Consider the following 24,232-nt stretch of genomic DNA (forward strand, 5'->3'; position numbering starts at 1 on the left):
ATAGTTTTATAGTATTCAAATCTCTCCAGCGAGAGCTTTATAAATAAGTACTCAGTTGTATCAGTGGGTCATTTTCGTTTGAGTCTTCTCATTGGCGGTGCATTGAACCAAGATGTAACTAAATCGTTCGAGTGAAACTCTAATTTTAACACGTGAGAGTTTATAGGACTAAATAATTTATAAAAACTTGATATAAGAATAACGGTTGCATGCCCTTGGCGCATTGCATCAGGTTGATATATCTAGCAATCCACCGTTTACTCGCTCTGAAAGATTTTAGTTTTCAACCTGATAAGGTCAGTTATAAACCCGAACCCGAGGCGAGAAGAAGGAATTACATTGCCCGCCGATATTCCAAATCTGTAAATCACTTGTAGTTGAAGAGTAATTAAACTAAGAGTTAGTTGAATATTGTGTTGTCAATACCTAAACCAAGGGCTCTCGGTCGTCGAAGAGATTATTTTAAATTTTAACACAAGACACAAAGTTCAAATGACCTAAAGTTTGTTGAAATGTAAAGTTTGTAAGAGACACTACATATGCTCTAATGAAAGCATTTAATAATGTAAATATCGATTTAATAATGATTTTATTATTGCAGGAGGTGGACGCTACTCAACCAAAAGTACAGTTGCAGCCGCAACTGTGATATGGGCGATCTCTGCTGGTTGCTCTATGCCAGGCCTGATCGGCTCTCACATTCGTATTTTCAAGTCACCTGTGCATGAGGTAAGGGTAACTAACTAGTGGTGTATGACGTTGTGCCTTCAGGAAAATTGCTGGAACTTCCCGTACCGTAATTAATTAGGAATCGAATTACCGTAATTTGAGGAATGAAAATAATCAATAATTGTTTTGACAATTTCATATAGTTTACTTGTTATAAATACATACTGTAAATTTGTGCTTATTGAATTGGGCGACGAGCGAATTTTATAAGCAACTCATGTTTATTTTTACAAAAAAATTGTATTTTTTTTTTAAATTTGATTTTTTTGATAATTTAGATTTTTTTTCAAAATTTTAAAGTTTTTTCAAAATTTTTGAAAATATTCGATTTTTTTTTTTGAAAATTTCGGAATATTCTCAAATGTTTGTAAGAAATCAATTATTTTTAATTTTGATATTTTTGACATTTCTTAAAATTTAGTTTTTTTTTGAAAATGATGAAAAATTTCGAAAAAAAATTTTTTAACTGAAATTTTTTTTGAAAATTTTTGAATTTTTTTTTTAAATTTTTTGAAATTACTAAGTTTTCTGTAAATGCATTTTTTTGCACACCGTCTACTCAAGCAAAATGAGTTTTTGAATTAATGTAATTGGATGATCTGTTCTCTCAAAAACTGCATGATCATTTTTACACCCTTCATTCGCTTTTGCAAAAACGCCTCGCGATCGAGTACGCACCGAATGATTTTTCAATCATACAATTCGGTTATTCCATACTGTCAAAAATGTCGGGGACATTTATTTGAACCATTTACGTAAAATTTAAATTTAAACATTAAAATTGACACAAAATGGGAAATCATTATTAAAATCTCTCTCGTATGTCTAATAATCATTTGACCGCCAAATGTTATTTTTTTAACTTGCCGAAGGAGAAGTTTATGTTTTCATCAAAAAATTCGAATCGCTAATTTTATGTTTTCTCGACGTTTCAAGCCATTCTGAATCGAATGAGACCAAATTTGGAAAAAGTATGTGTGTGTGTGTGTATGTGTGTGTGTGTGTGTGTGTGTATGTGAACAGATTTTTTGCCGTAAATCGACGTTTTCTCCAAAACGGTTGGACCGATTTCAAAAATTTAAAAGCCATTCGATGTATCTCGATGAGGACTATCGTCTCTGAGTTTTGTGCGGCGATCGGCCGGGCCGTTTTTTTGTAAATTGCACAAAAGTGAAAAATTTTTCGTCCACGTTTTAGCCCGCAATTCTGAATCGATTCTGAAAATTCAAAAACCGTTCGATAGATATTGGTTGGGAATCGTGCTGATTAGTTTTTGGTAAAGATCGGCCGGGCCGTTTTCTTGTAATAAAGTTTAAAAAAAAAAAATTCGACGATTTTTATGATTATTTTTTTGACGATAGATACCATAATTTTCTAGGTCATACTAAAATATTACGGCCCTACGACAACTGGTTCAGCTTTAAAAATTCGTCAAAGTTTGCAAAAATCAGTATGGTTTTTTTGGCATTTGTCAAAATTAGACTTTTGATCGACGTTTTCTCAAAAACGCCTGAACCGATTTTAGAAATTTTAAAGCCATTTGATGTATTTCGGTAAGGACTATCGTTTGTCAGTTTTGTGCAACGATCTGCCAAGCCGTTTCTTTGTAATTTGAAAAAAAGTGTTAAACTTTTCGTCCACATTTAAGCTCATCCTACCGAACCGATTTTAAAAAATCAAAAATCGTTCGAAAGATATTAGTTGGGAATGGTACTGATTAATTTTAGGTAAAAATCTACCGAGCCGTTTTCTTGTAATTAACTGTTGAAAAAAAGTGTAGACCTGCCTATACCTTAAAAGAAATCAGCACGCCTTCTTATCAATACGAATCGAATGTTTTTGTAAACTATTCAAGTCGGTTATTCCAGACTGTCCAATATGTCGAGGACATTTGTTTGAACTATTTACGTGAATTTTAGATTGAAAATTTTTGGTACGGAACCCAAAAAAATTACACAAAATCTGCACACATTATTAAATTCTCTATAAAATAGCTGATAATTTGATGTACATATGTCCAATGAACATTTTTGACGGCCAAATGGCGTTTTTATTTTTATTGAGAGTTTTTAACCGCTGGAACTGTCTTCCCAAAAATTTAATCAGTTTTTTATTTTGTCAATACAAGTAAAATATTTTTTAAACTATTAAAATTGGATGCTCCGTTTTATTACAAACTGAGTTACCGCTTTTTGGTACTTTTTGCCCCGTATCTTTGGAACGGCTAGACATGCCTTCGCCAAAAACTAATCAGCACGTTCCTTATCAATACGAATCAAATGTTTTTTGAATTATTCAAATCAATTGGTCGGTGTTGCCGAAATCGTTGCAAAAAAGTTGTATCCGCACACACACACGTGCGCGCACACACACACACAAACATCAGTCTAAGGTATGTCAAAATGTTCAGAAACCGTTAAACGTAAAGATATAAAAAAAATTTCATATTTGATTTTTTTGCGATTAAGCTACGGAAAGTTAATAAAGCATTTAATGTCAATAATAATTTGACAGCAATATGTTGTGCTTTATCTCTTTATATTTACTTAACAGTTTAGTAACACCAATTTTCAAGTGAATTAACTCTCCAAAATGTGGTTATATAAAACTTAAACCTAAAGCATAAATTTGAATTATCACGGAAATTAAACATAGTTTATTGATCTATTTTTTGTATTGTTATAACAAAAAGCTGTATAATGTTCTACTAACGATATACTTCTCCACGGTTCATCATTTATTCCATTAATTATACTTTGATTGTATTTTAGGTATAGCAAATCTAGCGAATAATAATTATTCTCTTTTGCTGAAAATTTCTTAACTATTTTAGGAGTTTTACAATGTTTTAATATCTCAAATGGGTTTACCAAGACTTTCAAAACGTCTCGTTTGTAGCTTTAAACAAAATATTGCCTAAGCATATAATTTCAATTTGGTAGAACCTTTTGCTAGAATAACAATTAAGATAATTTGGATATCTCTATTTACGAAGACATTTATACAAATTTTATTAAATAACGTATAATAATTCCGTCATATGAATCGCTCTTTTCCTCTCAATGTGACGCAGTACTATGAGGATTTCTGTAACATACGTACTATTAGAGCTCCAGGCTGCTTCTGGTGATAGCATTGCTTACATTAGTGTTTCTGGTCGAATTCTCTGCTTTGGGATTGTTTCCAGTTTAAAGCGCGGACAAAACTCGGACAAAACGTGGACAAAACTTAAACAAAACATGCTCTGTATCTTCATTAACTTCTCTGCAAACTGGGCACTCGGGAATATCATCGTGCTTGAAGCGATGAAGATAATCCCGAAAGCAGCCGCGTCCACACAGCATCTGCGTTAGATAGTAGTTGACCTCTCTATGCCTCCGGTTCGTCCAAACGTCAATATTAGGTATGAGTCGGTGCGCCCACTCATCCTTTTCTGTGGCTTTCCACTGTAGTTGCCAACGTCTTATGCTGTTACGGCGTTCTTCGGTGTTGAGTTCCTCAGCGCTTAATGTCGATGACCTGCGTTGGTAAAGGTATCGTCTTTCCTTAGCTCAGATAAGATGCGATGTCGGGGCAATGACACACACCCCTTCCTCAGATATTGTGCGAAAGCCATATATTACTTGTAAGGCACGACAGGACTAACTTTTCTCCGTGCTTCTTGGAGCTCTAGTGCATCTGCCCTAATAGATACTCCATACGTGAGCACCGAGGTAACCACTGATGAAAAGTTTTCTGCTCTGCTTTGGTCTACCGATATTAGGCATTAATCGTGCAAGTCAAGAACCCATTATTGATGCTTTGTCGCTTACTTGTTTTTCCTGCTCTTTGAAATTTTGTCCGGCATCGAGCATCACTCCCAAGTATCGAATATAAGGTTGCGATATGATTTCTTGTTCACCGACTTTTAACTTTATAGTCACTATAATTTTTCTACTGGTGATGAGTACTGTTTCTGTCTTCTGGTTAGCTAGTTGAAGATTAACTGTATCCATCCATCGATTTACTATCTCAAAGGTTACGTTGAACAAATGGCGTATTTCATCTAGATATTTTGCGACAATCACTACGGCTGCGTCGTCCACATATGCCACTAGTTTAGCGCGTCTTGGATTCTTTAGTCGCAAATCCCGTCGTACATAGCGTTCCCCAGCAGTGGCACAAGAACTGAGCATTAAGGTACAACCATTATGTAACATGAAACTTTCTTTTCTTGAAGGGCTTGCATAATGTAGTTCCAGTTTGCGCAGTTGAAAGCGTTCCTGACATCTAGTGTGGCCACTAGGCAATACTCCATCGTGCCGCCCTTCTATCTTGTTCCTAGGGTTTCGTTCTTTCCGGAATCCATATTGGTTGTCTGCCAGAAGTGGGTCAACGATTGCTTAAATTCTTTGATGAATTATTCGTTCGAATATCTTACCAGCCGTATCCAACATGCAGAGTGGACGGCAGGATGACGGTTCTTCTACTGGCTTATTTTTATTAGGAAGAAGTACAAGTCGTTGTTGTTTCCACTTTCTGAGAAAAAACTCTTCTTAAAGGCATGTGTTGTAGACGTCTAGAAATAGTGACGGCGCTGCCTGATATGATATTTTTAAGGCTATGTTAGGGATTCTTTCCAATCACGGAGATTTATTATCATAACCATCTTATAAGGCCTACTCCACACGTCTTTGTCCACTTCACATATGAGCTCTTTCCAGCAGCTAACTTTGCTTTTTTTGGTGGCCTTCTTCAATGCACAACGAGCTTTTTTGTACTGTGCAATCAGTTTCTCAGGGTAAGGTTGTTGATAGCCACGCTGATAAATTCTTCTTTTCTTAAAGCACTCTTTACGAAGGGCTCTGATATGATCGTTCCACTAGTACACCGAGGGTCTTAAGTGTATGCCACCTTTACGAGGCATACTGGTAACCATATCAATCTCGGTCAAAAGATTTTGCCATCCAGCCAGCGTAGTTAGCTTGCTAGGTCTTCCAATGTTCTGTTCTAACGATGTTTCACAGAATATCGTATGATGGTCGCTGGCAGTGTACATATCCATCACCTTCCAGTTGGGGTTACCTCTGACAAGGCTACTGGTGATAAATGTGAAATCTATGATCAAACTTGCGCCGCCTTTAGTGTAGGTTGGTGTGTCACCATTATTGATCAGAACGTCTAGTGTACTGAAAGCCACCAGTAGTGTTTTTCCTCGTGCGTTTATGTGCTTGCTGCCCAATCCACCGCCCAGGAGTTAAAGTCCCCGTCTATCGCCACTGGATGATGTTGCTTTGCATCCTCCGTCAGTCGATCCAGAAAGTCAGTAAATTACGCAATGGAGAAGCGTGGTGCGGAGCAGCTGTAGAAGCGGATGCCATATTGCTGATACAAAGCCGATACTCTCATTGTTAACTCTGAAAGTGGCGCTTGCTTCAGGATCAAATAACGTCTTTGGAGATTGTGTCCGCTCATCATAGTTGACCAGTTTGATGCTTATATGGCTCCGCTAAAAGCGCAAGGTCAGATTCAGTTCCCGTAGTGTCTGCATTAGTAGGTCATGTGTAGCTTCAAAATGTTTTAGATTTAGCTGCAGTATCTTCGAGCTTGTTTATTTACCTTCTCAAGTGCTTATTTATATACTGGGCATCTGTAGGTTCCAGCATGATGGGCTTCTACGTTCAGCGCATAGTGCACATTTTGCTTGGTTTGGACAGCAAGCAATTTTGTGCCTTTGTGCTAGCAATCTTGTCCGCACCTAATGCATACGTTTGAACGGTTTATTTTACTTGTCACTAAAATCCTTGATGCCAAAAAAGCCAACATTTAAAGCACTGAATTGGCTTATTAGATTTTCTTATATGACAGTTCACCCTCCCAATCAATTTTGCCGACTGCATCCAACAATTTCTGTAGCTACCTGTGTAGCTCTGTAGACTTTATGCATCTTGATTGCCTTCACTAGTGTTTCATAGGCTTCTTCAGCTGCTTTTTTACAAAGCAGTCGGAGTGTCGGTCTTAGTTGTTTTGTCATCAATGTCTCTATTTTTGATTGTCACCTGTGGCTCCCTGCAAGTCACTTTGGCGTCATCCTTGTAATGCTAGTAATTGTCTTTTGCAGTCCTTGACCTTTGTCTGTGCACTTTCTCGAAATTGTAATCAGCATGTTTCCGGCTCTGGTCTTGTTGTTATAATCTACCGTCGACCGGGCCTGCTCGTCCGGGTCTTTAGCGGACTTTAGTTTAAGTTATTTTTCTTCATCATCTGGCCGTATGTTGGGTTTGGAGAATTCCGGTCTTTGCTTTTGGCAGTGCCCAAGTTTTTTGTTACATCTTCAGCGACAGATTTATCATCGGTTTCGGCTCCCGTGTCCCTTGATATCACCACGACTGTTTCTCTGTTTTTCTTTGACATGAAGTGCAGTAGGTTTTCCAACCACTGATTGTCGAGGTCCAGAAAGCGCATCATGGCAGTTGCAACACTGCTCGTCTTCGTCTTTATCTCCATGTGAATCTTGGACTTCGTCTTAATCATCTTGTAATTGTCGTTGAGGAATGATTCAAAGCCTCTATCCTCTGATTCTCACACTCTTTTTTAACTTACCGTAGGGCAAGTTATAGTAATCGCAAAAAATTCGAAAATGAAAATTTTTATATATCTTTACGTTTCAAAGATTTCTGAATATTTTGGCATACCTGAGAAAAAATGGATGTATGTGTGTGTGTATGTGTGTGTGCGTGTGTGTGTGTGTGTGCGTGTGTGTGTGCGTGTGTGCGTGTGTGCGTGTGTGTGTGCGTGTGTGTGTGCGGATACAAATTTTCGGCGACGCTTTCAGGAACACCGATCAACCGATTTGAATAGTTCAAAAAACATTCGGTTCCGAGTGTGCCAAAAATGGTAACTCAGTTTTTAAGAGAACGGAGCGTCCGATTTTAATAATTCAAAAAACATTTTACTTGTATTCACAAAGTGAACAACTGGTATAATTTTTAGGAAGGCAGGCCTAGCGGTTATAGACTCTCAATAAAAATAAGTTAAAAAAATGCCATTTGGCGGTCAAAAATGTTCATTGGACATATGTAGATCAAATTATTAGATATTTAATGGATATTTTAATAATATGTACACATTTTGTGTAATTTTTTTTGGGTTCAGTACCAAGATTTTTAATTTTAAATTTCACTTATATGGTTGAAATAAATGTCCTCGATATTTTCGACAGTATGGAATAACTGATTTGAATAATTTAAATAACATTTAATTTGTATCGATAAGGAGACATGCTGATTACTTTTTAACATATGCAGCTCAAGCAGTTCCGAAGATACGGGGCAAAAAAAACAAAAAATGTAATTCAGTTTTCGAGAGAATGAAGCGTCCGATTTAAATAATTCAAAAACATTTTATTTTTATTGATTAAACAAAGAACTGTTAAAATTTTTGGAAAGGCAGATTTAACGGTTATGGACTCTCAATAATTTAAAAAAAAAAATGTAATTTGGCGGTAAAAATTTTTACTAGACATGCACATCCAATTATCACATATTTTATAGAGATTTTAATAATGTCTACACATTTTGTGTCAATTTTTTGGGTTTCGTACCAAGATTTTCAATTTTGAAGTTTATGTATATGGTTCAAACAAATGTCCTCAACATTTTTGACAGTATGGAATAACCGATTTGTATTATTAAACAAACATTCGGTGCTGGATCGCTAGGCGCTTTTGCAAAAACACATCCTACCGTTCCGCAGGTAAGGAGCGCAAAGGGTGTAAAAATGGTCATGCAGTTTTTGAGAGAACGGATCATCCGATTAGATTAGATTCATCAAACGGATCATTTGATTAGATTAATTCAAAAAACCTTTTGCTTGTGTAGACGGTGTGCAAAAAATGGTTTTACAAAAAATTTTGTTGTTTTGAAAATTTAAAAAAAAAAAAAAATTCTAAACTTTCAGCAAAAAAATTTTAATTTTCAGAAAACTCAAATTTTTGAAATTCTTCATCATTTTGAAAAAAATATCTAAATTTCGAAAAATTTAAAAAACATGAAAATTCAAATAAACAACGATTTTTTTTTAATTTCAAAATAATAAAAAAAAACAAATTAAAAAAATATTAAATAAATTTCTTGTAAGCATACACATGAGTTGTTTGTAGAATACGCTCGTCGCCCAATAAACACACATAAATTTACAGTATGTATTTATAATAATTAATCTATTTGAAATTATTTAAAACAATTATTAATTATTTTTATTCCTCGAATTTTTAATTACGGTACGGGAAGTTCCAGCAATTTGCCTTAAGGTACGATGCCATGCGCCCCACTAGTGTTTAAGCTAATTTTACCATCTATAGTATGCCGAAATAAGTTCCATTTGGTACTATTGTTGTGTAGCACAGGAAATTTAGTTATAGATATATAGGTAGAACTTATCGAAGCTATTACTGAGGAGTGGTCTGAAAATAAGTCATAGTTAGGCCCGACTTCAACGTATGTTTTACTAAGTCCAACAAAATAAAAATGTCCAATAGATCTGGTATACATGCTGGATCGCTAGGCCAGTAAGTAGGTGAACCTGTAGAAACTACATTAAAATTATTCTATTGGATGATATTGTTTAATACTCAGCCTTTAGGTTTCAGTAGTCGAGAGTCCCAATAAGGATGTTTGCTATTGAAGTCACCACCGATAAAAAATTTAGGTCCATGAGTTTCAAAAAATGTTTGAAACTGTTTGTTTTGAATAGTATGTCTTGGTGGGCAGTAAACTGCAGATATTGTTAAATCATAAGAAAAAAAATTCACTTTTATTGAAGTAGCTTGAATGCAGATTTCACTAAAAATTGTCATCGGATAATATGATATGCTTGACTTTACAATAATTGCAGTGCCACCGTGCGGATTACCGCTTGGATGAGGATTTTGATACGTCGTGTAGTAAGGAATGACAAAATTAGAATAGTGAGTGAAATGAGTTTCGCTCACTAATAGTACATCGATTTTATTATGTGTTACTTTTAATTCGTCCTTATGCTGATATAGCCCATTGGCATTCCATAATGCTACTCGAATAAATTTACCCATTATTTTGTTTACGGCCAGCGGTGGCGAAATTGGTTAGAGCGTGGGCTAGCACCAACCACTCTTAGGTTCGCTGGTTCGACTCTTGCTACCGCCAAGCTTGAAATCAGGTAACTTTGATGTCAAATTTCCACTTGAGGTCATAGATCTCAAATATAGCCTCAAGTGAAAATAGCTTCTCGTGGGTATAGTTGCACATATAATAAAAATGTCAGCAAATACTTTGAGTATAGATAATTAGTTCTTATACTTAGTAGACATGCCGCTGGGTGTTGCTACTATCTTTTGGTTCATATTGTAAGATAATTATTGTTAGCAATCTCTGCTTAATGTTAATGCTCATGTAAAACAGATTGCAGAATAAATGAAATAAAAAAAAAATTAAAACAATTTGATTTTGTTTACTAATACAGAAAGCATATTTATTATCATGCCATTCTGTTGCATAACTTGCTGAAACATAGTTTTAAATTCATGTAGTAGAACTGATAATGTATTGTTGATTTGATTATTGTCTTCGTTATGATTCATAGATTGTTGTGGCCTAACCGCCTGTGAATAGCTCAAATGTTGAGAATACAAAGGTTTGTTTACCTGAGATAAGCTTCGTTCAGGCTTGCGCAGAGCTGAACTTGAATTAGAATTAAATTCAGTTACGGTATTAAATTTATTGTTATTATTAACAAGACTTTGATAGTATTCACATTTAGAGTAATTGGAGTTATGGGGGCCGCCACAAAAATAGCACGTACCCGAAGCTTCTTTAGCTTTAGTGCAGAGTCGATATATATGTGGTCCACCATATCTTAGACAAACAACGGCCCGGTTACAATAGGATTTTGAGTGACCATACATTTGACATCTTCCACATTGTATAATTTTGGAAGGCTTTAATGGATTCTCAAAATGGATAATTTGATTGAATATTTTGTTTACCATGAATATTGCTGAATTGTTGTTAGATGGCTCTAAGTCAATATAAAACACAATGAGTCGTTCTTTGCATTTAGGGTGAATAACATTTATTATACTTCATACTCTGTGTCCATTTTTTCCGATTTCGGATTTAATATATGCGATATTGGTAGTATGATGAATATACTTCAGTACGACTCTGTACGCCAGTTCTGATTTTGTTTGATATGTATGGAAGACTACTCTAGTTTCACATAAGTAGTGTATTAATTTCCCATAACAGTCGCTATCTATCACATTAATTTTGACACTGTTGTCCGCCATTGTTTTTGACAAAAACTGGTTTGAATTTAAAGTAGAATTAAAACTTACGATCATATGTGCTTAGTTTTTCAGACTATATATAAATATTGGCGGAATGTCTTTTTTATTAGAATGTTAGGTAAATTGTCATTTTGATTCATAGATGATTCATTAGTATTCAGGACGCTAAATCTATTAGTTCTTTTGATATTCTCATTAATAATTTTGCCCGTTCTTCTTCTTTTAAATCTGTGATGAACTTCCTGCCAGGGATTAGGGTTTAAGTCTAATGTAGCAGAGGGGTCCATAGCTGATGTTATTGGAGTTGAGTCCATTGCCGATGTTGATTGAATTGCGTTTATAGACAAAGTTGATTGAACTGTTAAGTCGATGATTGCTGACGCATTGCAACTATTAATATTAATGTTGTTTAAATGATTTCGAACAAAAACTGAATTCGTAGTTGATTCGTCACATAGATTTGATTGGTTTGAACCAATGGCGGAATAAATCTCATCAGAATTTTAGCTACATTTAATAACAATCACTAAATGACGTTTTTACGTGCCAGAAAAAGGCAAGCCCTATAGGATTAACTAAATAAAAAAAATCGGAATACTTTCAATTCAAACGGATGTGCACAACAAGTCGACTCACAATATTCACCGTTTATTCTCGAAACTAAGAAGTGCTCTCATCGAGTCCAAACCCTTAAGATGAGGAGAGATGTTTTCGCAAAAAATTGGTAGTGACACATTAGAGACGAAACGATGAAGGCACACGCTGCCTTCAGTTATAAACCCTGCAGGCGGGCATAGATGACAGATCGGTTGTAACTACGAAAAACGTGATATGAAGTGAAAAGCGTTATTAATTTTGGCAAAATGGAAATGAATTAAATATTAAATTCAATTTAGCAGATTTTATATTGAAAAGCATATACGCCAGCTTAGTGTAATGCCAACTCAAATCTCGAAAGTATTGTATGAAAAAAATTTCAGTGATGTTACATAACCAAGAGTCGAAATAAAATATTTTATATTGCAATTCAGTGAAAACCTATACACTGTGACAATGTGTTTAGTTTTTAACTTTCCGTAGGGTGAGCTATTGTAATGATCCAAAAATAAAAAAAAAATCATATTTTCACGTTTCAGAGGTGTCTGAATATTTTGGCATTCCTTAGAAAAAATAGATATGTGTGTGTACGTATGAGAGGATACAATTTTTCGTCGACGTTATCGGAAGCACCAATCAACCGATTTGAATGATTCAAAAACCATTCAATTCCTACTTATCGGGATTAGTACTGATTAGTTTTTGGGAAAGATGGTTCCAGACGTTTTCCAGATACGAGTGCAGACAATAAAAATTAAGTTTTTGAGAGAACAGGGCATACCATTTGAACGATTCAAAAAACATTCAATTTGCAATGATGACAAGACGTGGTTTTTGGCAAAGACAGGTCTAGCCGTATGATAGATAATAAGCTAAATGTGTAAAAAATAACAGTTTTTCAGAGAACAAACGATCCGATTCGAATAATTCAAAAAACATTTTGCCTGAGAAAAAATGATTAGTTTTTGGGGATTTTTTTTAACTTCCCGTTAAACATCCGCATTTTTTCGTCCACGTTTTCGGGCGCACGGATCAACCGATTTGAATCGTTCAAAGAACATTAGTTTTTGGCAAAGGCAGGTTTGAGCATTTCGAAGACACGGGCAAAAAGAACCAAAAATTATAATTCAGTTTTTGAGAGAACGGAGCGTCCGATTTAAATAATTCAAAAAAACGTATTATTTGTATTGATTAAACGAAAAACTGTTAAAATTTTTGGAAAGGCAGGTCTAACGGTTATGGACTCTCAATATTTTTCTTTTTTCAAATGTAATTTGGCGGTAAAAATGTTCACTAGACATATGCACATCAAATTATCAGATATTTTATAGAGATTTTAATAATGTGTACACATTTTGTGTCAATTTTTTTGGGTTCCGTTCAAATGGTTCAAACAAATGTCCTCGACATTTTCGACAGTATGGAATAACCGATTTGTATTATTGAACAAAAATTTGGTACTCGATCGCGAGGCGTTTTTGCAAAAAGCACAAAGGGTGTAAAAATGGTTATGCAGTTTTTGAGAGAACGGATCATCCGATTAGATTAATTCAAAAAATCTTTTGCTTGTGTAGACGATGTGCAAAAAATGGAGTTGTTTCAAAAATTTTCAAAAAAAAATGAATTTTCAAAAAAAAATTTTATCTTCAGTAACTCAATTTTTTTCATTTTGAAAAAAAATCTAAATTTCGAAAAAATTGAAAAACATCAGAATTAAAAAAAAGATTTCTTACAAAAGTTTGAGAATATTTTTGAAATTTTCAAAAAAAACGGACATTTTCAAAAATTTCCAAAATCTCAAAAAATTTAAAAAAATCGTTTTTTTTTTGAATTTCAAAATTATCAAAAAAAAATTAACAAATTTAAAAAAAATTAAAGAAATTTCTTGTAAGCATACACATAAGTTGTTTGTAGAATACGCTCGTCGCCTAATAAGCACATATAAATTTACAGTATGTATTTATAATAAATAATCTATTTGAAATGATTTAAAACAATTATTGATTATTTTCATTCCTTGAATTTTTAATTACGGTACGGAAAGTTCCAGCAATTTGCCTTAAGGCAGGATGTCATGCGCCCCACTAGTTTTTTTTATTCGGCGTGCTGGTTTTCTTATTTTGACTAATGAATACACTTATATACAAAATATAAATGCATTTTGGTTTTTAATAAATATTTCCATACAGAATTTGTTGAGACGCGCGCTAGCGATGAGTCTTATGCTTGCTCGTCGCTCTTACATAGGCGAACTTACATAGGCGTTCTTGTACCGACAGCGCATGTACTAGCTTAAGTTTTTCTAAGTTTTGGGCATGAAGTTTCACCTAGATTTAAATGCAATTTTGAATAACAGATTTTCATACAGTAACAAATAATTTTTTTGCATTATTTGTCATGAACAACATAGACAAGATCAGTGTTAATAGAATGACGTTAACATTTTTTCGATATTTCTTATATTTCCGACAAAAAGTGAGTTTGAAAAAAGGGGCCACTTTCACATGTTTTCACTGATATCTCGGCCAAATGATGAGATAGGGAGTTGAAAATTGGTATATTTATTTTTCGAAAAGACCAATAAAATGACATCATAATCATTTAAAAAACATAGTGGGGCCGAATTTAAACTAGAATTAAAACTTACGATCATATGTGCTTAGTTTTTCAGACTATATATAAATATTGGCGGAATGTCTTTTTTATTAGAATGTTAGGTAAATTGTCATTCTGATTCATAGATGATTCATTAGTATTCAGGACGCTAAATCTATTAGTTCTTTTGATATTCTCATTAATAATTTTGCCCGTTCTTCTTCTTTTAAATCTGTGATGAACTTCCTGCCAGGGATTAGGGTTTAAGTCTAATGTAGCAGAGGGGTCCATAGCTGATGTTATTGGAGTTGAGTTCATTGCCGATGTTGATTGAATTGCGTTTATAGACAAAGTTGATTGAACTGTTAAGTCGATGATTGCTGACGCATTGCAACTATTAATATTAATGTTGTTTAAATGATTTCGAACAAAAACTGAATTCGTAGTTGATTCGTCACATAGATTTGATTGGTTTGAACCAATGGCGGAATTAAAGATTTACTCTTTTCCGAAGGGAGCATTAGAAATAAAAACAAAGAAAAAAACTTATATTAAATGTCTGCTATATTACTTAGCAGATAAACTTTACTTAACCGATAAATAAAAATGACTTTTTAGAAAAATACTACTTCACAGTATATCAACCGTGAGTGATGATACTATAAAGTAATAATGTTTTTATCTGTTATATAAGGATACAAAATTGTAAACCCATTTTTTATAGTTATTATCGTTTTTTTTTTAATTTTCAAATATTATTTATTTAGTTTTGATTTTTATAGTTATATTGATAGCCACTGAATGAAGGCTAAGATGCTAACCGCAACGTGTGGATTCTAAATATATTTCTAATATTAAGAAACTACGTGTTTGTTTTGTTCAAGGCCGTGTTGTCAAATTATTTGTGTATGACACATGTGATAAATATATTTGCAGATACGAGTATGTTATCCATTCCCGCAGGAATGGGGCGACGGATATCCGCGAGCCGTCGTCTTAGCCAGGTTCCTGGTCTACTACGCGATTCCACTAACGGTGATCGGTTGCTTTTACGCGCTTATGGCACGGCATCTTGTACAAAGCGCACGGAATGTTCCTGGAGAGATACACGGTGCACAACGACAGGTAAACAAACACAATTGTTCACAATTTTCAGTAGAGTTACAATTATCTTCCGTAAAATAGACCTCTATATATATATATATATATCTTCCGGAAAATAGACCAATAGAATGGAAAGGCTATATTACGTAAAAACTTTTATATAAAGTGGAACAAAAAACTGTCTAAATGTTATGTGGTTGCTGTGCAGCCAGGCATTCTAGATTAAAAACTCAACCAAGAAAATGCACAAACGTCAAACAAAATCTTATTATAAGGGCATTTTTGTGATGTGGCATAATAACATACGAGTGAGTTTCATGTTTAAAACGTCTGACTGCACAGCAAATACATATAAATTTGTCAATTTTTAGTGCTACTTCATATGAAAAAGTGTCGGAAACATAGCTTTGTCTTAACATTGGCCATTTTACGGCAAAATCGGCTCATTAATGAGCAGTTTTTATAACACAAATCATCATTATATATCTATGAACATATATGGGCTATACATCGCTAAAGTTTTCCGCTTTACAGCAGTGTTGGCCTTAATTTTTCTAAAATTATGAACAGCATTGAACTTTTTAAATTTTGATGTTTTTGTTTTATTTGCTTTTTTATTTAACTTCTGTAAAAAATAATATTATATATATATATATATATATATATATATATATATATTATATTTGAAAAGTTGAGCTTGCATGTTTTGTAATAATTAAAAACTTGAAGGCTTATGTATACAGATTTTTTTATACTTGAAACTTCAACCTTTGATGAAAAATGATTACTTGAACTTGAATAAAAATATTCTAACTTTTAATAACTAACAATACGGTTTCAAATTCTGTAATATTAAAAATGCAGTTTGTATAATATGAAGAAACCTGTTTTAGATGCAAAGCAATATGCTTTAGAATAAATTTAATTTTTATTTTTCGATGTATTAAAAATACGACTAATTCTCATATTCTAATTTCCTTTGCAGATCTTGGCACGACGCAAGGTCGCAATTACGGTGCTTGCCTTTGTCGCCGCATTTGCGGTATGCTTTTTACCCTACCATGTGTTTATGATGTGGTTCTATTATACGTGAGTAGTAATATTTTGTATATAATTGTTATATATTGCAAATGAAAATGACTGAAACATCATATGACCAAATTATAAATGAAAGATAAATGAAAACTTACATAATTATTTTCGTGGAAAGTTGACGCGAGGCTTGGCGCGTGATCCTATACCTTTATGCCCCACGCGACCTTTTCACTTGTATTTTGAAATGGAAATATTTACACTCGCTTAAATAACACGTGTTAAATAGTGTGTCCGGCGCTAGGTGCCATCCGGCATTACGGGACTTCCCCCTATTTGATTTGTTCACTATGAGCATTTAGATCTTATTTAGTAGTTGGCGTTAGGCTATATTAAAAATCCCAGCTTATAGTCAAAATATTATATTTTTGGTAATTCCAATAATTTTTGAGGAGTGAATCGTTGAATCAGTTTGATCTGTGTCTAGACCAACGACCTACGAACAATTCGAACGAAAATCTTGGGAACAGTAAACCCTCTGCTGAGAGGTACGGCACACTTCAGTGCAAAAAACACTTGTTTTATGATTGTTTATGGTTTATGATGCGTTTCTACGGTAGTCCATTATGAGGTAGGTTGAAGATTGTATATTATCATCTGCTAAATAAATTAATAAATTTTATGTATTTTCATGTTGCCAATTGTGAATTAATAAAAAGTTATTGGTGAAAGTGTAGCAAAAAAAATATATTTGTGAGATTATTTAAGTTTATTTTTATTAAATATTAATAGTATACTTAATGAAATTAATTATGTTTGACTCAATTTCAATTTAATAAATATATGTTTTATGGTCAGGGGTAGAAGCGTTAGTTAAAATATAAGTTAGTTGGATCTGGTGTTAAACAAATTAATACACGAAATGTGTTGTACGATACACATTTGTTAACTGATTTACATTCATACAACATTTATAAAAAATTATATTATTACTGTGAAAAATTATAAAACGCAATAAAATGCATACTATTGGCATGTGTAAAGATATACATCATAAACTAGTAGTACATGGCATCGTGCCTTAAGGCAGATTGCTGGAACTTCTTGTACCGTAATTAAAAATTCAATAATTGTTTGAAATGAAAATAATCAATAATTGTTTGCTTTTGGAAAAAAATGTTTGTTTCAGTTTTTCTTTTTCACTTTTTTCCAATTTATTTGCATACTATTGGTATGTGTAAATATATACATCATAAACTAGTAGTACATGGCATCGTGCCTTAAGGCAGATTGCTGGAACTTCTTGTACCGTAATTAAAAATTCAATAATTGTTTGAAATGAAAATAATCAATAATTGTTTGCTTTTGGAAAAAAATGTTTGTTTCAGTTTTTCTTTTTCACTTTTTTCCAATTTTTTTATTTTTGTATATCGAAATTAATACAAATTTTAATTTTAATTCTGTCTGAAGTTTTAAATCTTACTTACATAATTCAAATAAATAATTTTAACTTTGTAATTTAGTTTATATAATTCTTATCAATAAATATTAGATATTGTAATATTATTTTTAATAATCTATTTGAAAACACTTTTCAAATTTTCCACAAACCATTTTATTACGCTGCGGGAAGTTTCAGCAATTTGCCTTAAAGCACGATGCCATACACCACTATTGGAATTATTCTAATCGGATGATCCGTTCTCTCAAAAACTGCTTGATCTTTAGTGCACTATTTGCGCTATGAAAATCTACCGAGCCGTTTCCTTGCAATTAACTGTTGAAAAAAAATTAGGCCGATTTTTATAGAGCTTTTTTTAGCGATATATATCATGGCCTTATAGAACTTACTATATATATACATAGTATATATATATATATATATATATATATATATATATATATATATATATATGTGTGTGTGTGTGGGTGTCAATACATTAAGTAGGGCGGGATACAAAGATTCAATTTGACGTTGAGCAATTATATTGTGAAAACTTAACCATTTATATCACAAGAAATTACACATATCAAACAAACAATTATCTGACTATGTTCAGTAAAACTCCCAGCTAATTTATCATGGAAATATGTTTTTTTCTAGTTTTCAAGAATTTGTCACCTGGTTCTTTTTGCTCTATATGTGGGGTAGAATGATTCACCCTTGGGCGAACAGATTCAATGTATTGATTTTAATTTTGAAGAGATTTTACGAAATAATGCCTACTATAGGCAACCAATGCAAAATATAAATTTGATGCGTAATTTTTTTTACAAAAATAATACGGTTTGTAATCTTGATCTGTCATTTTGTCAGAAATATTTATTAGCGGAGTTTAAATAACTACTTATTAACTTCCGAAGGTGAAGTTTCTTTTCATCAAAATATCCAGTTCGCTAATTTTATGTTTTCTCGACGTTTTAAGCCACTCTGAATCGAATGAGACCAAATTTGGAAAATGTATGTGTGTGTGTGTGCGTATGAACTGTTTTTTTACTTCAAATCGACGTTTTCTTAAAAAAAAAAACGGCTGAACCGATTTAAACAATTTAAAACGATGAGGAGTATCGTTTGTCAGTTTTGCGCGACAATTGGCTGAGCAATTTCTTTGTAATTTGCAAAAAAAAGCTCGCGTCCTGAATGCCTCGTTTTAGCTCACAATCCTGAATCTATATAAAAAAAATCAAAAACTTAATATTGATTAATTATTATTTTATGAAATTTTTTTGACGATTAAGACCATGATCTCATAGAACATACTGAAATATTACGGCCCTACGACAAGTTACTTAATTTTAAAAATTCATCAAAGTCTGAAAAACATTATAGTCATAATTTGTGTCAAAAGTCGCTTTTGTGATGTGATAAATCCATCAAGTTGATTAGAAATGGCTTTGGAATCAGCAAGAAAGTAAATGAACTTACTACAAAATTTCTTTAGTTTTGTAAAAATGTTACCATTTATTTAAATCATTAAATTATATCTAAAATTATGTACATGATATATGTAATTCTGTCAGTATTTTTTTATTGCAGATGCTTAATATTTTACAAACTAAGTTATTAAGTTTAAAAAAAATATTTTGACGATTTTCATGAAAATTGTCGTGGCAATAAAGTTTATGCACTACTAACAAATAACGTTTTAAAACGTTAATATAAAAATTATATTAAAGTCTCGTACTGAGCAAAAGTGCTCATGATCAGAAAAATTAACAACGGAGGAAATGATTTTTTATGGATTTTCAAACATTGCCTTTTATCTACCAATAGCAACGCTGTAAGAATCAAACTTTCATTTTCTTTTATTAATAAATTAATTAATTAATATTTATCATCAATCCTAAAAGGTTCCACTGTAGTAAGCCTTTTCAACTTTTATGAATAAATGAAGTAAAACTAGTTCGTATTGGTATTTTGCCTTGAAGCAAGTTACATGAACTTGTCGAAATGTGTAAATAATCGACCTAATCAATAAAAAAAATATAAGTTATTAAAAGTATTCCGAGTGGATTTATTACACATAATTGAAAACGAACGATCAAGTTAACTCTGAGTTTTTTCTAAAAGCAAATTTTCAAAAATCAATAATTGAACCAGTTTCCGTATGACTTTAATGGTTCAGTATGTTCATTAAGACCAATTACTCCATGGTTATACCAAGTAAATCGCCTAATTTTAATTTTAACAAACGTCAAAAAACACTACTCATTTTCTCAAACTTTGATGAATTTTTAAAATTAAATTACTTGTCGTAAGGCCGTAATATTTCAGTAAGTTCTATAAGACCATGATATATATCGCTAGAAAAAAGTTCAATAAAAATCGGCTTAAATTTTTTTTCAACAGTTAATTACAAGGAAACGGCTCGGTAGATTTTCACCTAAAACTAATCAATATAATTCCCAACTAATATTTTTCGAATAGTTTTTGATTTTTAACTTTCCGTAGGGTAAGTTATAGTAACCCCAAAAAAATCGAAAATGTTTGCATATATTCACGTTTCAGAATTACGTACCAAAATGATATCACGTTTCACCTTACACGTACCAAAATGTACATTTTGGTACGCTTTAGAAAAAACTGATATTTGGCGGTCAAATATGATCATTAGACATATACATATCAAATTATCAGTTATTTTATAGAAAATTTGTATGATTTTGTTGATTTATGAGATATTTTTGTTACAACTTTTTTTGGATTCCGTAGTAAGATTTATAATTTTTAAAGTTCATTCAAATGTTCAAACAAATATCATAACTTTCATAACATTTTCTTTTTACAATTTTCAAAAGTATGCAAAGTTCTACACTTTTAATATAAATTTTAAGTTTACATTTTATTTTAAAAATGTGTATATTTTATATGCGTTATTCAAATCGTAAAAAAAGTATTCTCAGATAGATGCCTAATTCGGCATGTTAATGTAAACTTTCTCAAGTGTTTAATGCGATAAGATCGTTGTTATATAATATGAGCCAGAAATAACTGTAAAAAATGCACTTATAATTATCTATTTGAAAAAATGTAAAACAAATGTTATTAATCATTGATTGATTTTTGATTTTTTTCCCACAAGCATTTAATTCTGCCAAGGAAAGTTCCAGCAATTTGCCTCAAGGCACGATGCCATGCATCCCGCTAGTTCAAAATGGATTTGGTAGTATGAACTTAAATGTGGACGAAAAGTTTAATACTTTTCTTCAAATTACAAAGAAACGGCTTGGCAGATCGTTGCACTAAACTGACAAACGATAGTTCACATTGATGTACATCAAATAGCTTTTAAATTTCTGAAATCGGTTCAGTTGTTTTTGAGCAAACGTCGATCAAAGGTCTAATTTTGATAAATGCCAAAAAACGATACTAGTTTTTGCAAACCCTGACGAAATTGACAAAGTTAAACGAGTTGTCGTACGGCCGTAATATTTTAGTATGACCCATGGTATCTACCGTCAAAAAAAATCATAAAGATCGTCGAAAAGACTTCTTCAACCCGTTATTACAAGAAAACGTCCCGCCGATTTTTACCAATCAGGTCAATTCCCAATCAATACCTTTCGAACGGTTTTTGAATTTTTAAAATCGATTCAGAATTGCAGACTAAAACGTGAACAAATTTTTTTTTGCTTCTCTGCGATTTACAAAGAAACGGTTTGGCATTATGAATGCACTCCGTGACAAGAACGTGCCAGTATACCTCTGCAATATAGTTGCAAGCTACTTTACAGACAGAATTCTAATGTACGATTCACGCAATGGTACAGAAGAATATAATATAACAGGAGGTGTGCCGCAGGGCTCTGTTCTAGACCCTTTGCTGTGGAATACTATGTATGTTGGTCTTTTGAGACTTGGGATTCCAGCATGTGTGAAACTAGTAGCATATGCAAACGATGTAGCCCTAGTAGTTGTCTCCAAACAAATTGATGAGGTCGTAAGTCTATTTGACATAACAATTAACAATTAACAATTAACCTACAATTAACACAACAAAAAAGTGAAGCTGTACTTATCACGAGTAGGAAAACAATAGAGACCATCAAGCTGAAGATAGGAAATCTAGAGATCACGTCAAAACCTCGACGTAATGCTTGATGCTCGATTAAATTTGAATCAACAGGTGGAAAGCGTTAGTGCTAAGGCGTAAACAGTTAGGACGAGACTTACTCGACTGATGCCTAATGTTAGAGGACCTAAACAAACCAGAAAGATATTACTATCATCAGTGGTTACTTCGGCACTTCTTACATATGGTATCACCATATGGGCTGATGCTTTCAAAACTAAAAAATCGAGGAGAATGGCATAATCTATATATCGTCTGAGATTTAAGTCTGAGTGCTTTAAGAAGAGCTTGCGCATTTCGCACAATATCGGGGAAAGCAGTGTGCGTCATTTCAGGTGCTCTGTCTCTCTTAATCTTAGCAGAGGAAAGACGGACAATTTACGATCGAAGACATCAACAACTGAGTCCTGAAAAGTTGAGAATAGAAGAACGTCAGAACAGCATTGACCGATGGCACCAACTGCGGGATGTTGCAGTGAAGGATAGATGGACGCATCATCTCATTCCAAGCATGGGGAAGTGATTATTACACTATACAAATGCTATCTGAGCACGGCTGTTTTCGAGCCTACCTACACCGCTTCAAGCACGATAGCTCGCCGGATTGCCCATATTGTTTGGGCGAAAACAAAGATGCTAAGCATGTGTTCTTCGTGTGCCCGCGATTTGGTGCTCTACGGGACGATGTCGAAGAGACATTGAGTTGACAACTGAAGTGCTTGGAACGCCATAGACAGATTTGCGAAAGTGGTGCTAATTGACCTGCGTTCTATGGAAAGAGAAATGGCGAATGGGACTTCACCCATTTAGAAGGTGAGTATAAAGTCAAGTTAAGAATAATAGCATTCTAGATCCTCCCCCACGAAGTAATGCCTAATGGCAGAATTTCTGTGGGGGCCAGAAGCAACGGCAAAGCAAAGGTTTTAGTTGGTATTATACCAGGGCGGTATTGAGTCCGACATACCCAAACAAAACACCAATCTGGTATGAATAAAAGCATTTCCTTCGCTATACAAAAAAAAACATACATACTTTTTTCAAATTTGGTTTCATTATATTCAGAATAGCTTGAAAAGTCGAGAAAACATAAAATTTAGCGAATCGGATTTTTTTATGAAAACAAAATTCACCTTCAGAAAGTTAATAAAACTTAAATTATAGATTAATATAATAAATAACAAGTTAACATAAAACAATAATAAAGTGAATAAATTTATATAAAAATTAAATAAAAATAAAAATAATTGTATCATCAACAATAATGCGAGTGTTTGTTTGTCAATGGCCTATTGGCCTAATCCATCGTTAAGACGCTTTATTTTAGGCGTCTATGCCGTGCTTCTTCAATTCTTCCTTTGGCCAGAGTATTTGTATGGTTTTCTGCACTGTTCTTATATTTTAGATTCATCGATGTTATATCCAATCCTCATTAATTGAGGATTAATAATTCATATTCAGGTCTTAATAAATTACCCAGTTCGGTACATATTTTGATAGGATAGGAGACTAATCATATTGTACATTCATTTATGAGTTACTTAGAAACATGTCAATTTTCTTAAAAATAAGCAAAAAATATATTATCACTTGTAAATCACTTTTTCTATAAAATAATTAATTGTGAAATAATGAATAATAGTTATGCAATTATTTTTACTAAATCCAGTAGAGAAATATAGATTTATTACTCAAAAAATCTTGCAACAAAAAATGAAACGCTTGTTATCAATTATCATTGATTATTAATTATTGCTATTTAATATTGATTATTTTAATTGAATATTGGTTACTTTTATTCTTATAATGCTTAATTACTGTAATTTTTCTTAAAGCATAATGCTATGCACCACTAGTCTTGATATTCAATAATGACTGGGAATATATTTCCAATCAAAAACTGATATTCCTGGCATTATCACAATTAGAAGTCATTAGTATTAGAGTAATTTTAATAATAAATATATCAAAAATAATTATATCAACTGTTGGGATGTATTCTAAAAGCTACCAAGTTTCAAAAGATTTTCATATCACTGGCTCAGAACAGCCTATTTCTTTTAAATAACAACAAATTAGGTGAAAACTAGAGTAGTTCTTCTATATATCTATAACAACCACTTTTTTATTCTGCTCGCATAACGTTTCACAACTTGGTTAAACGTTGTAAAGTATTTTTATTTAATAATAAACTCAAAAAGTTTTCCTCATATTTCTCTTTGATTTCTTGACATTTTTATATAAAACTTTTAGGAATATAAAACCTTTTATTTAATAAGGATTACTCTGTATGCTTTGT

At 32.8% G+C, this 24,232-nt stretch overlaps 1 protein-coding gene across 1 annotated transcript in view; it reads left to right on the top strand.

Moving 5' to 3' along the window:
• Positions 1-24,232, top strand: part of LOC113375835 (neuropeptide CCHamide-1 receptor) — a 246,008-nt gene that overhangs the window by 183,922 nt on the left and 37,854 nt on the right. The window contains exons 3-5 of the mRNA XM_026615783.1: positions 602-729; positions 15,164-15,352; positions 16,317-16,420. Of these exons, the coding sequence (XP_026471568.1) occupies positions 602-729; positions 15,164-15,352; positions 16,317-16,420 (421 nt within the window). The remainder of the gene's footprint in view (positions 1-601; positions 730-15,163; positions 15,353-16,316; positions 16,421-24,232) is intronic.

This window comes from Ctenocephalides felis, unplaced genomic scaffold (genome assembly GCF_003426905.1).
Source record: "Ctenocephalides felis isolate EL2017-DRISC unplaced genomic scaffold, ASM342690v1 CF-g0.4_SCAFFOLD_01886, whole genome shotgun sequence".
Lineage (NCBI taxonomy): Eukaryota > Metazoa > Arthropoda > Insecta > Siphonaptera > Pulicidae > Ctenocephalides > Ctenocephalides felis.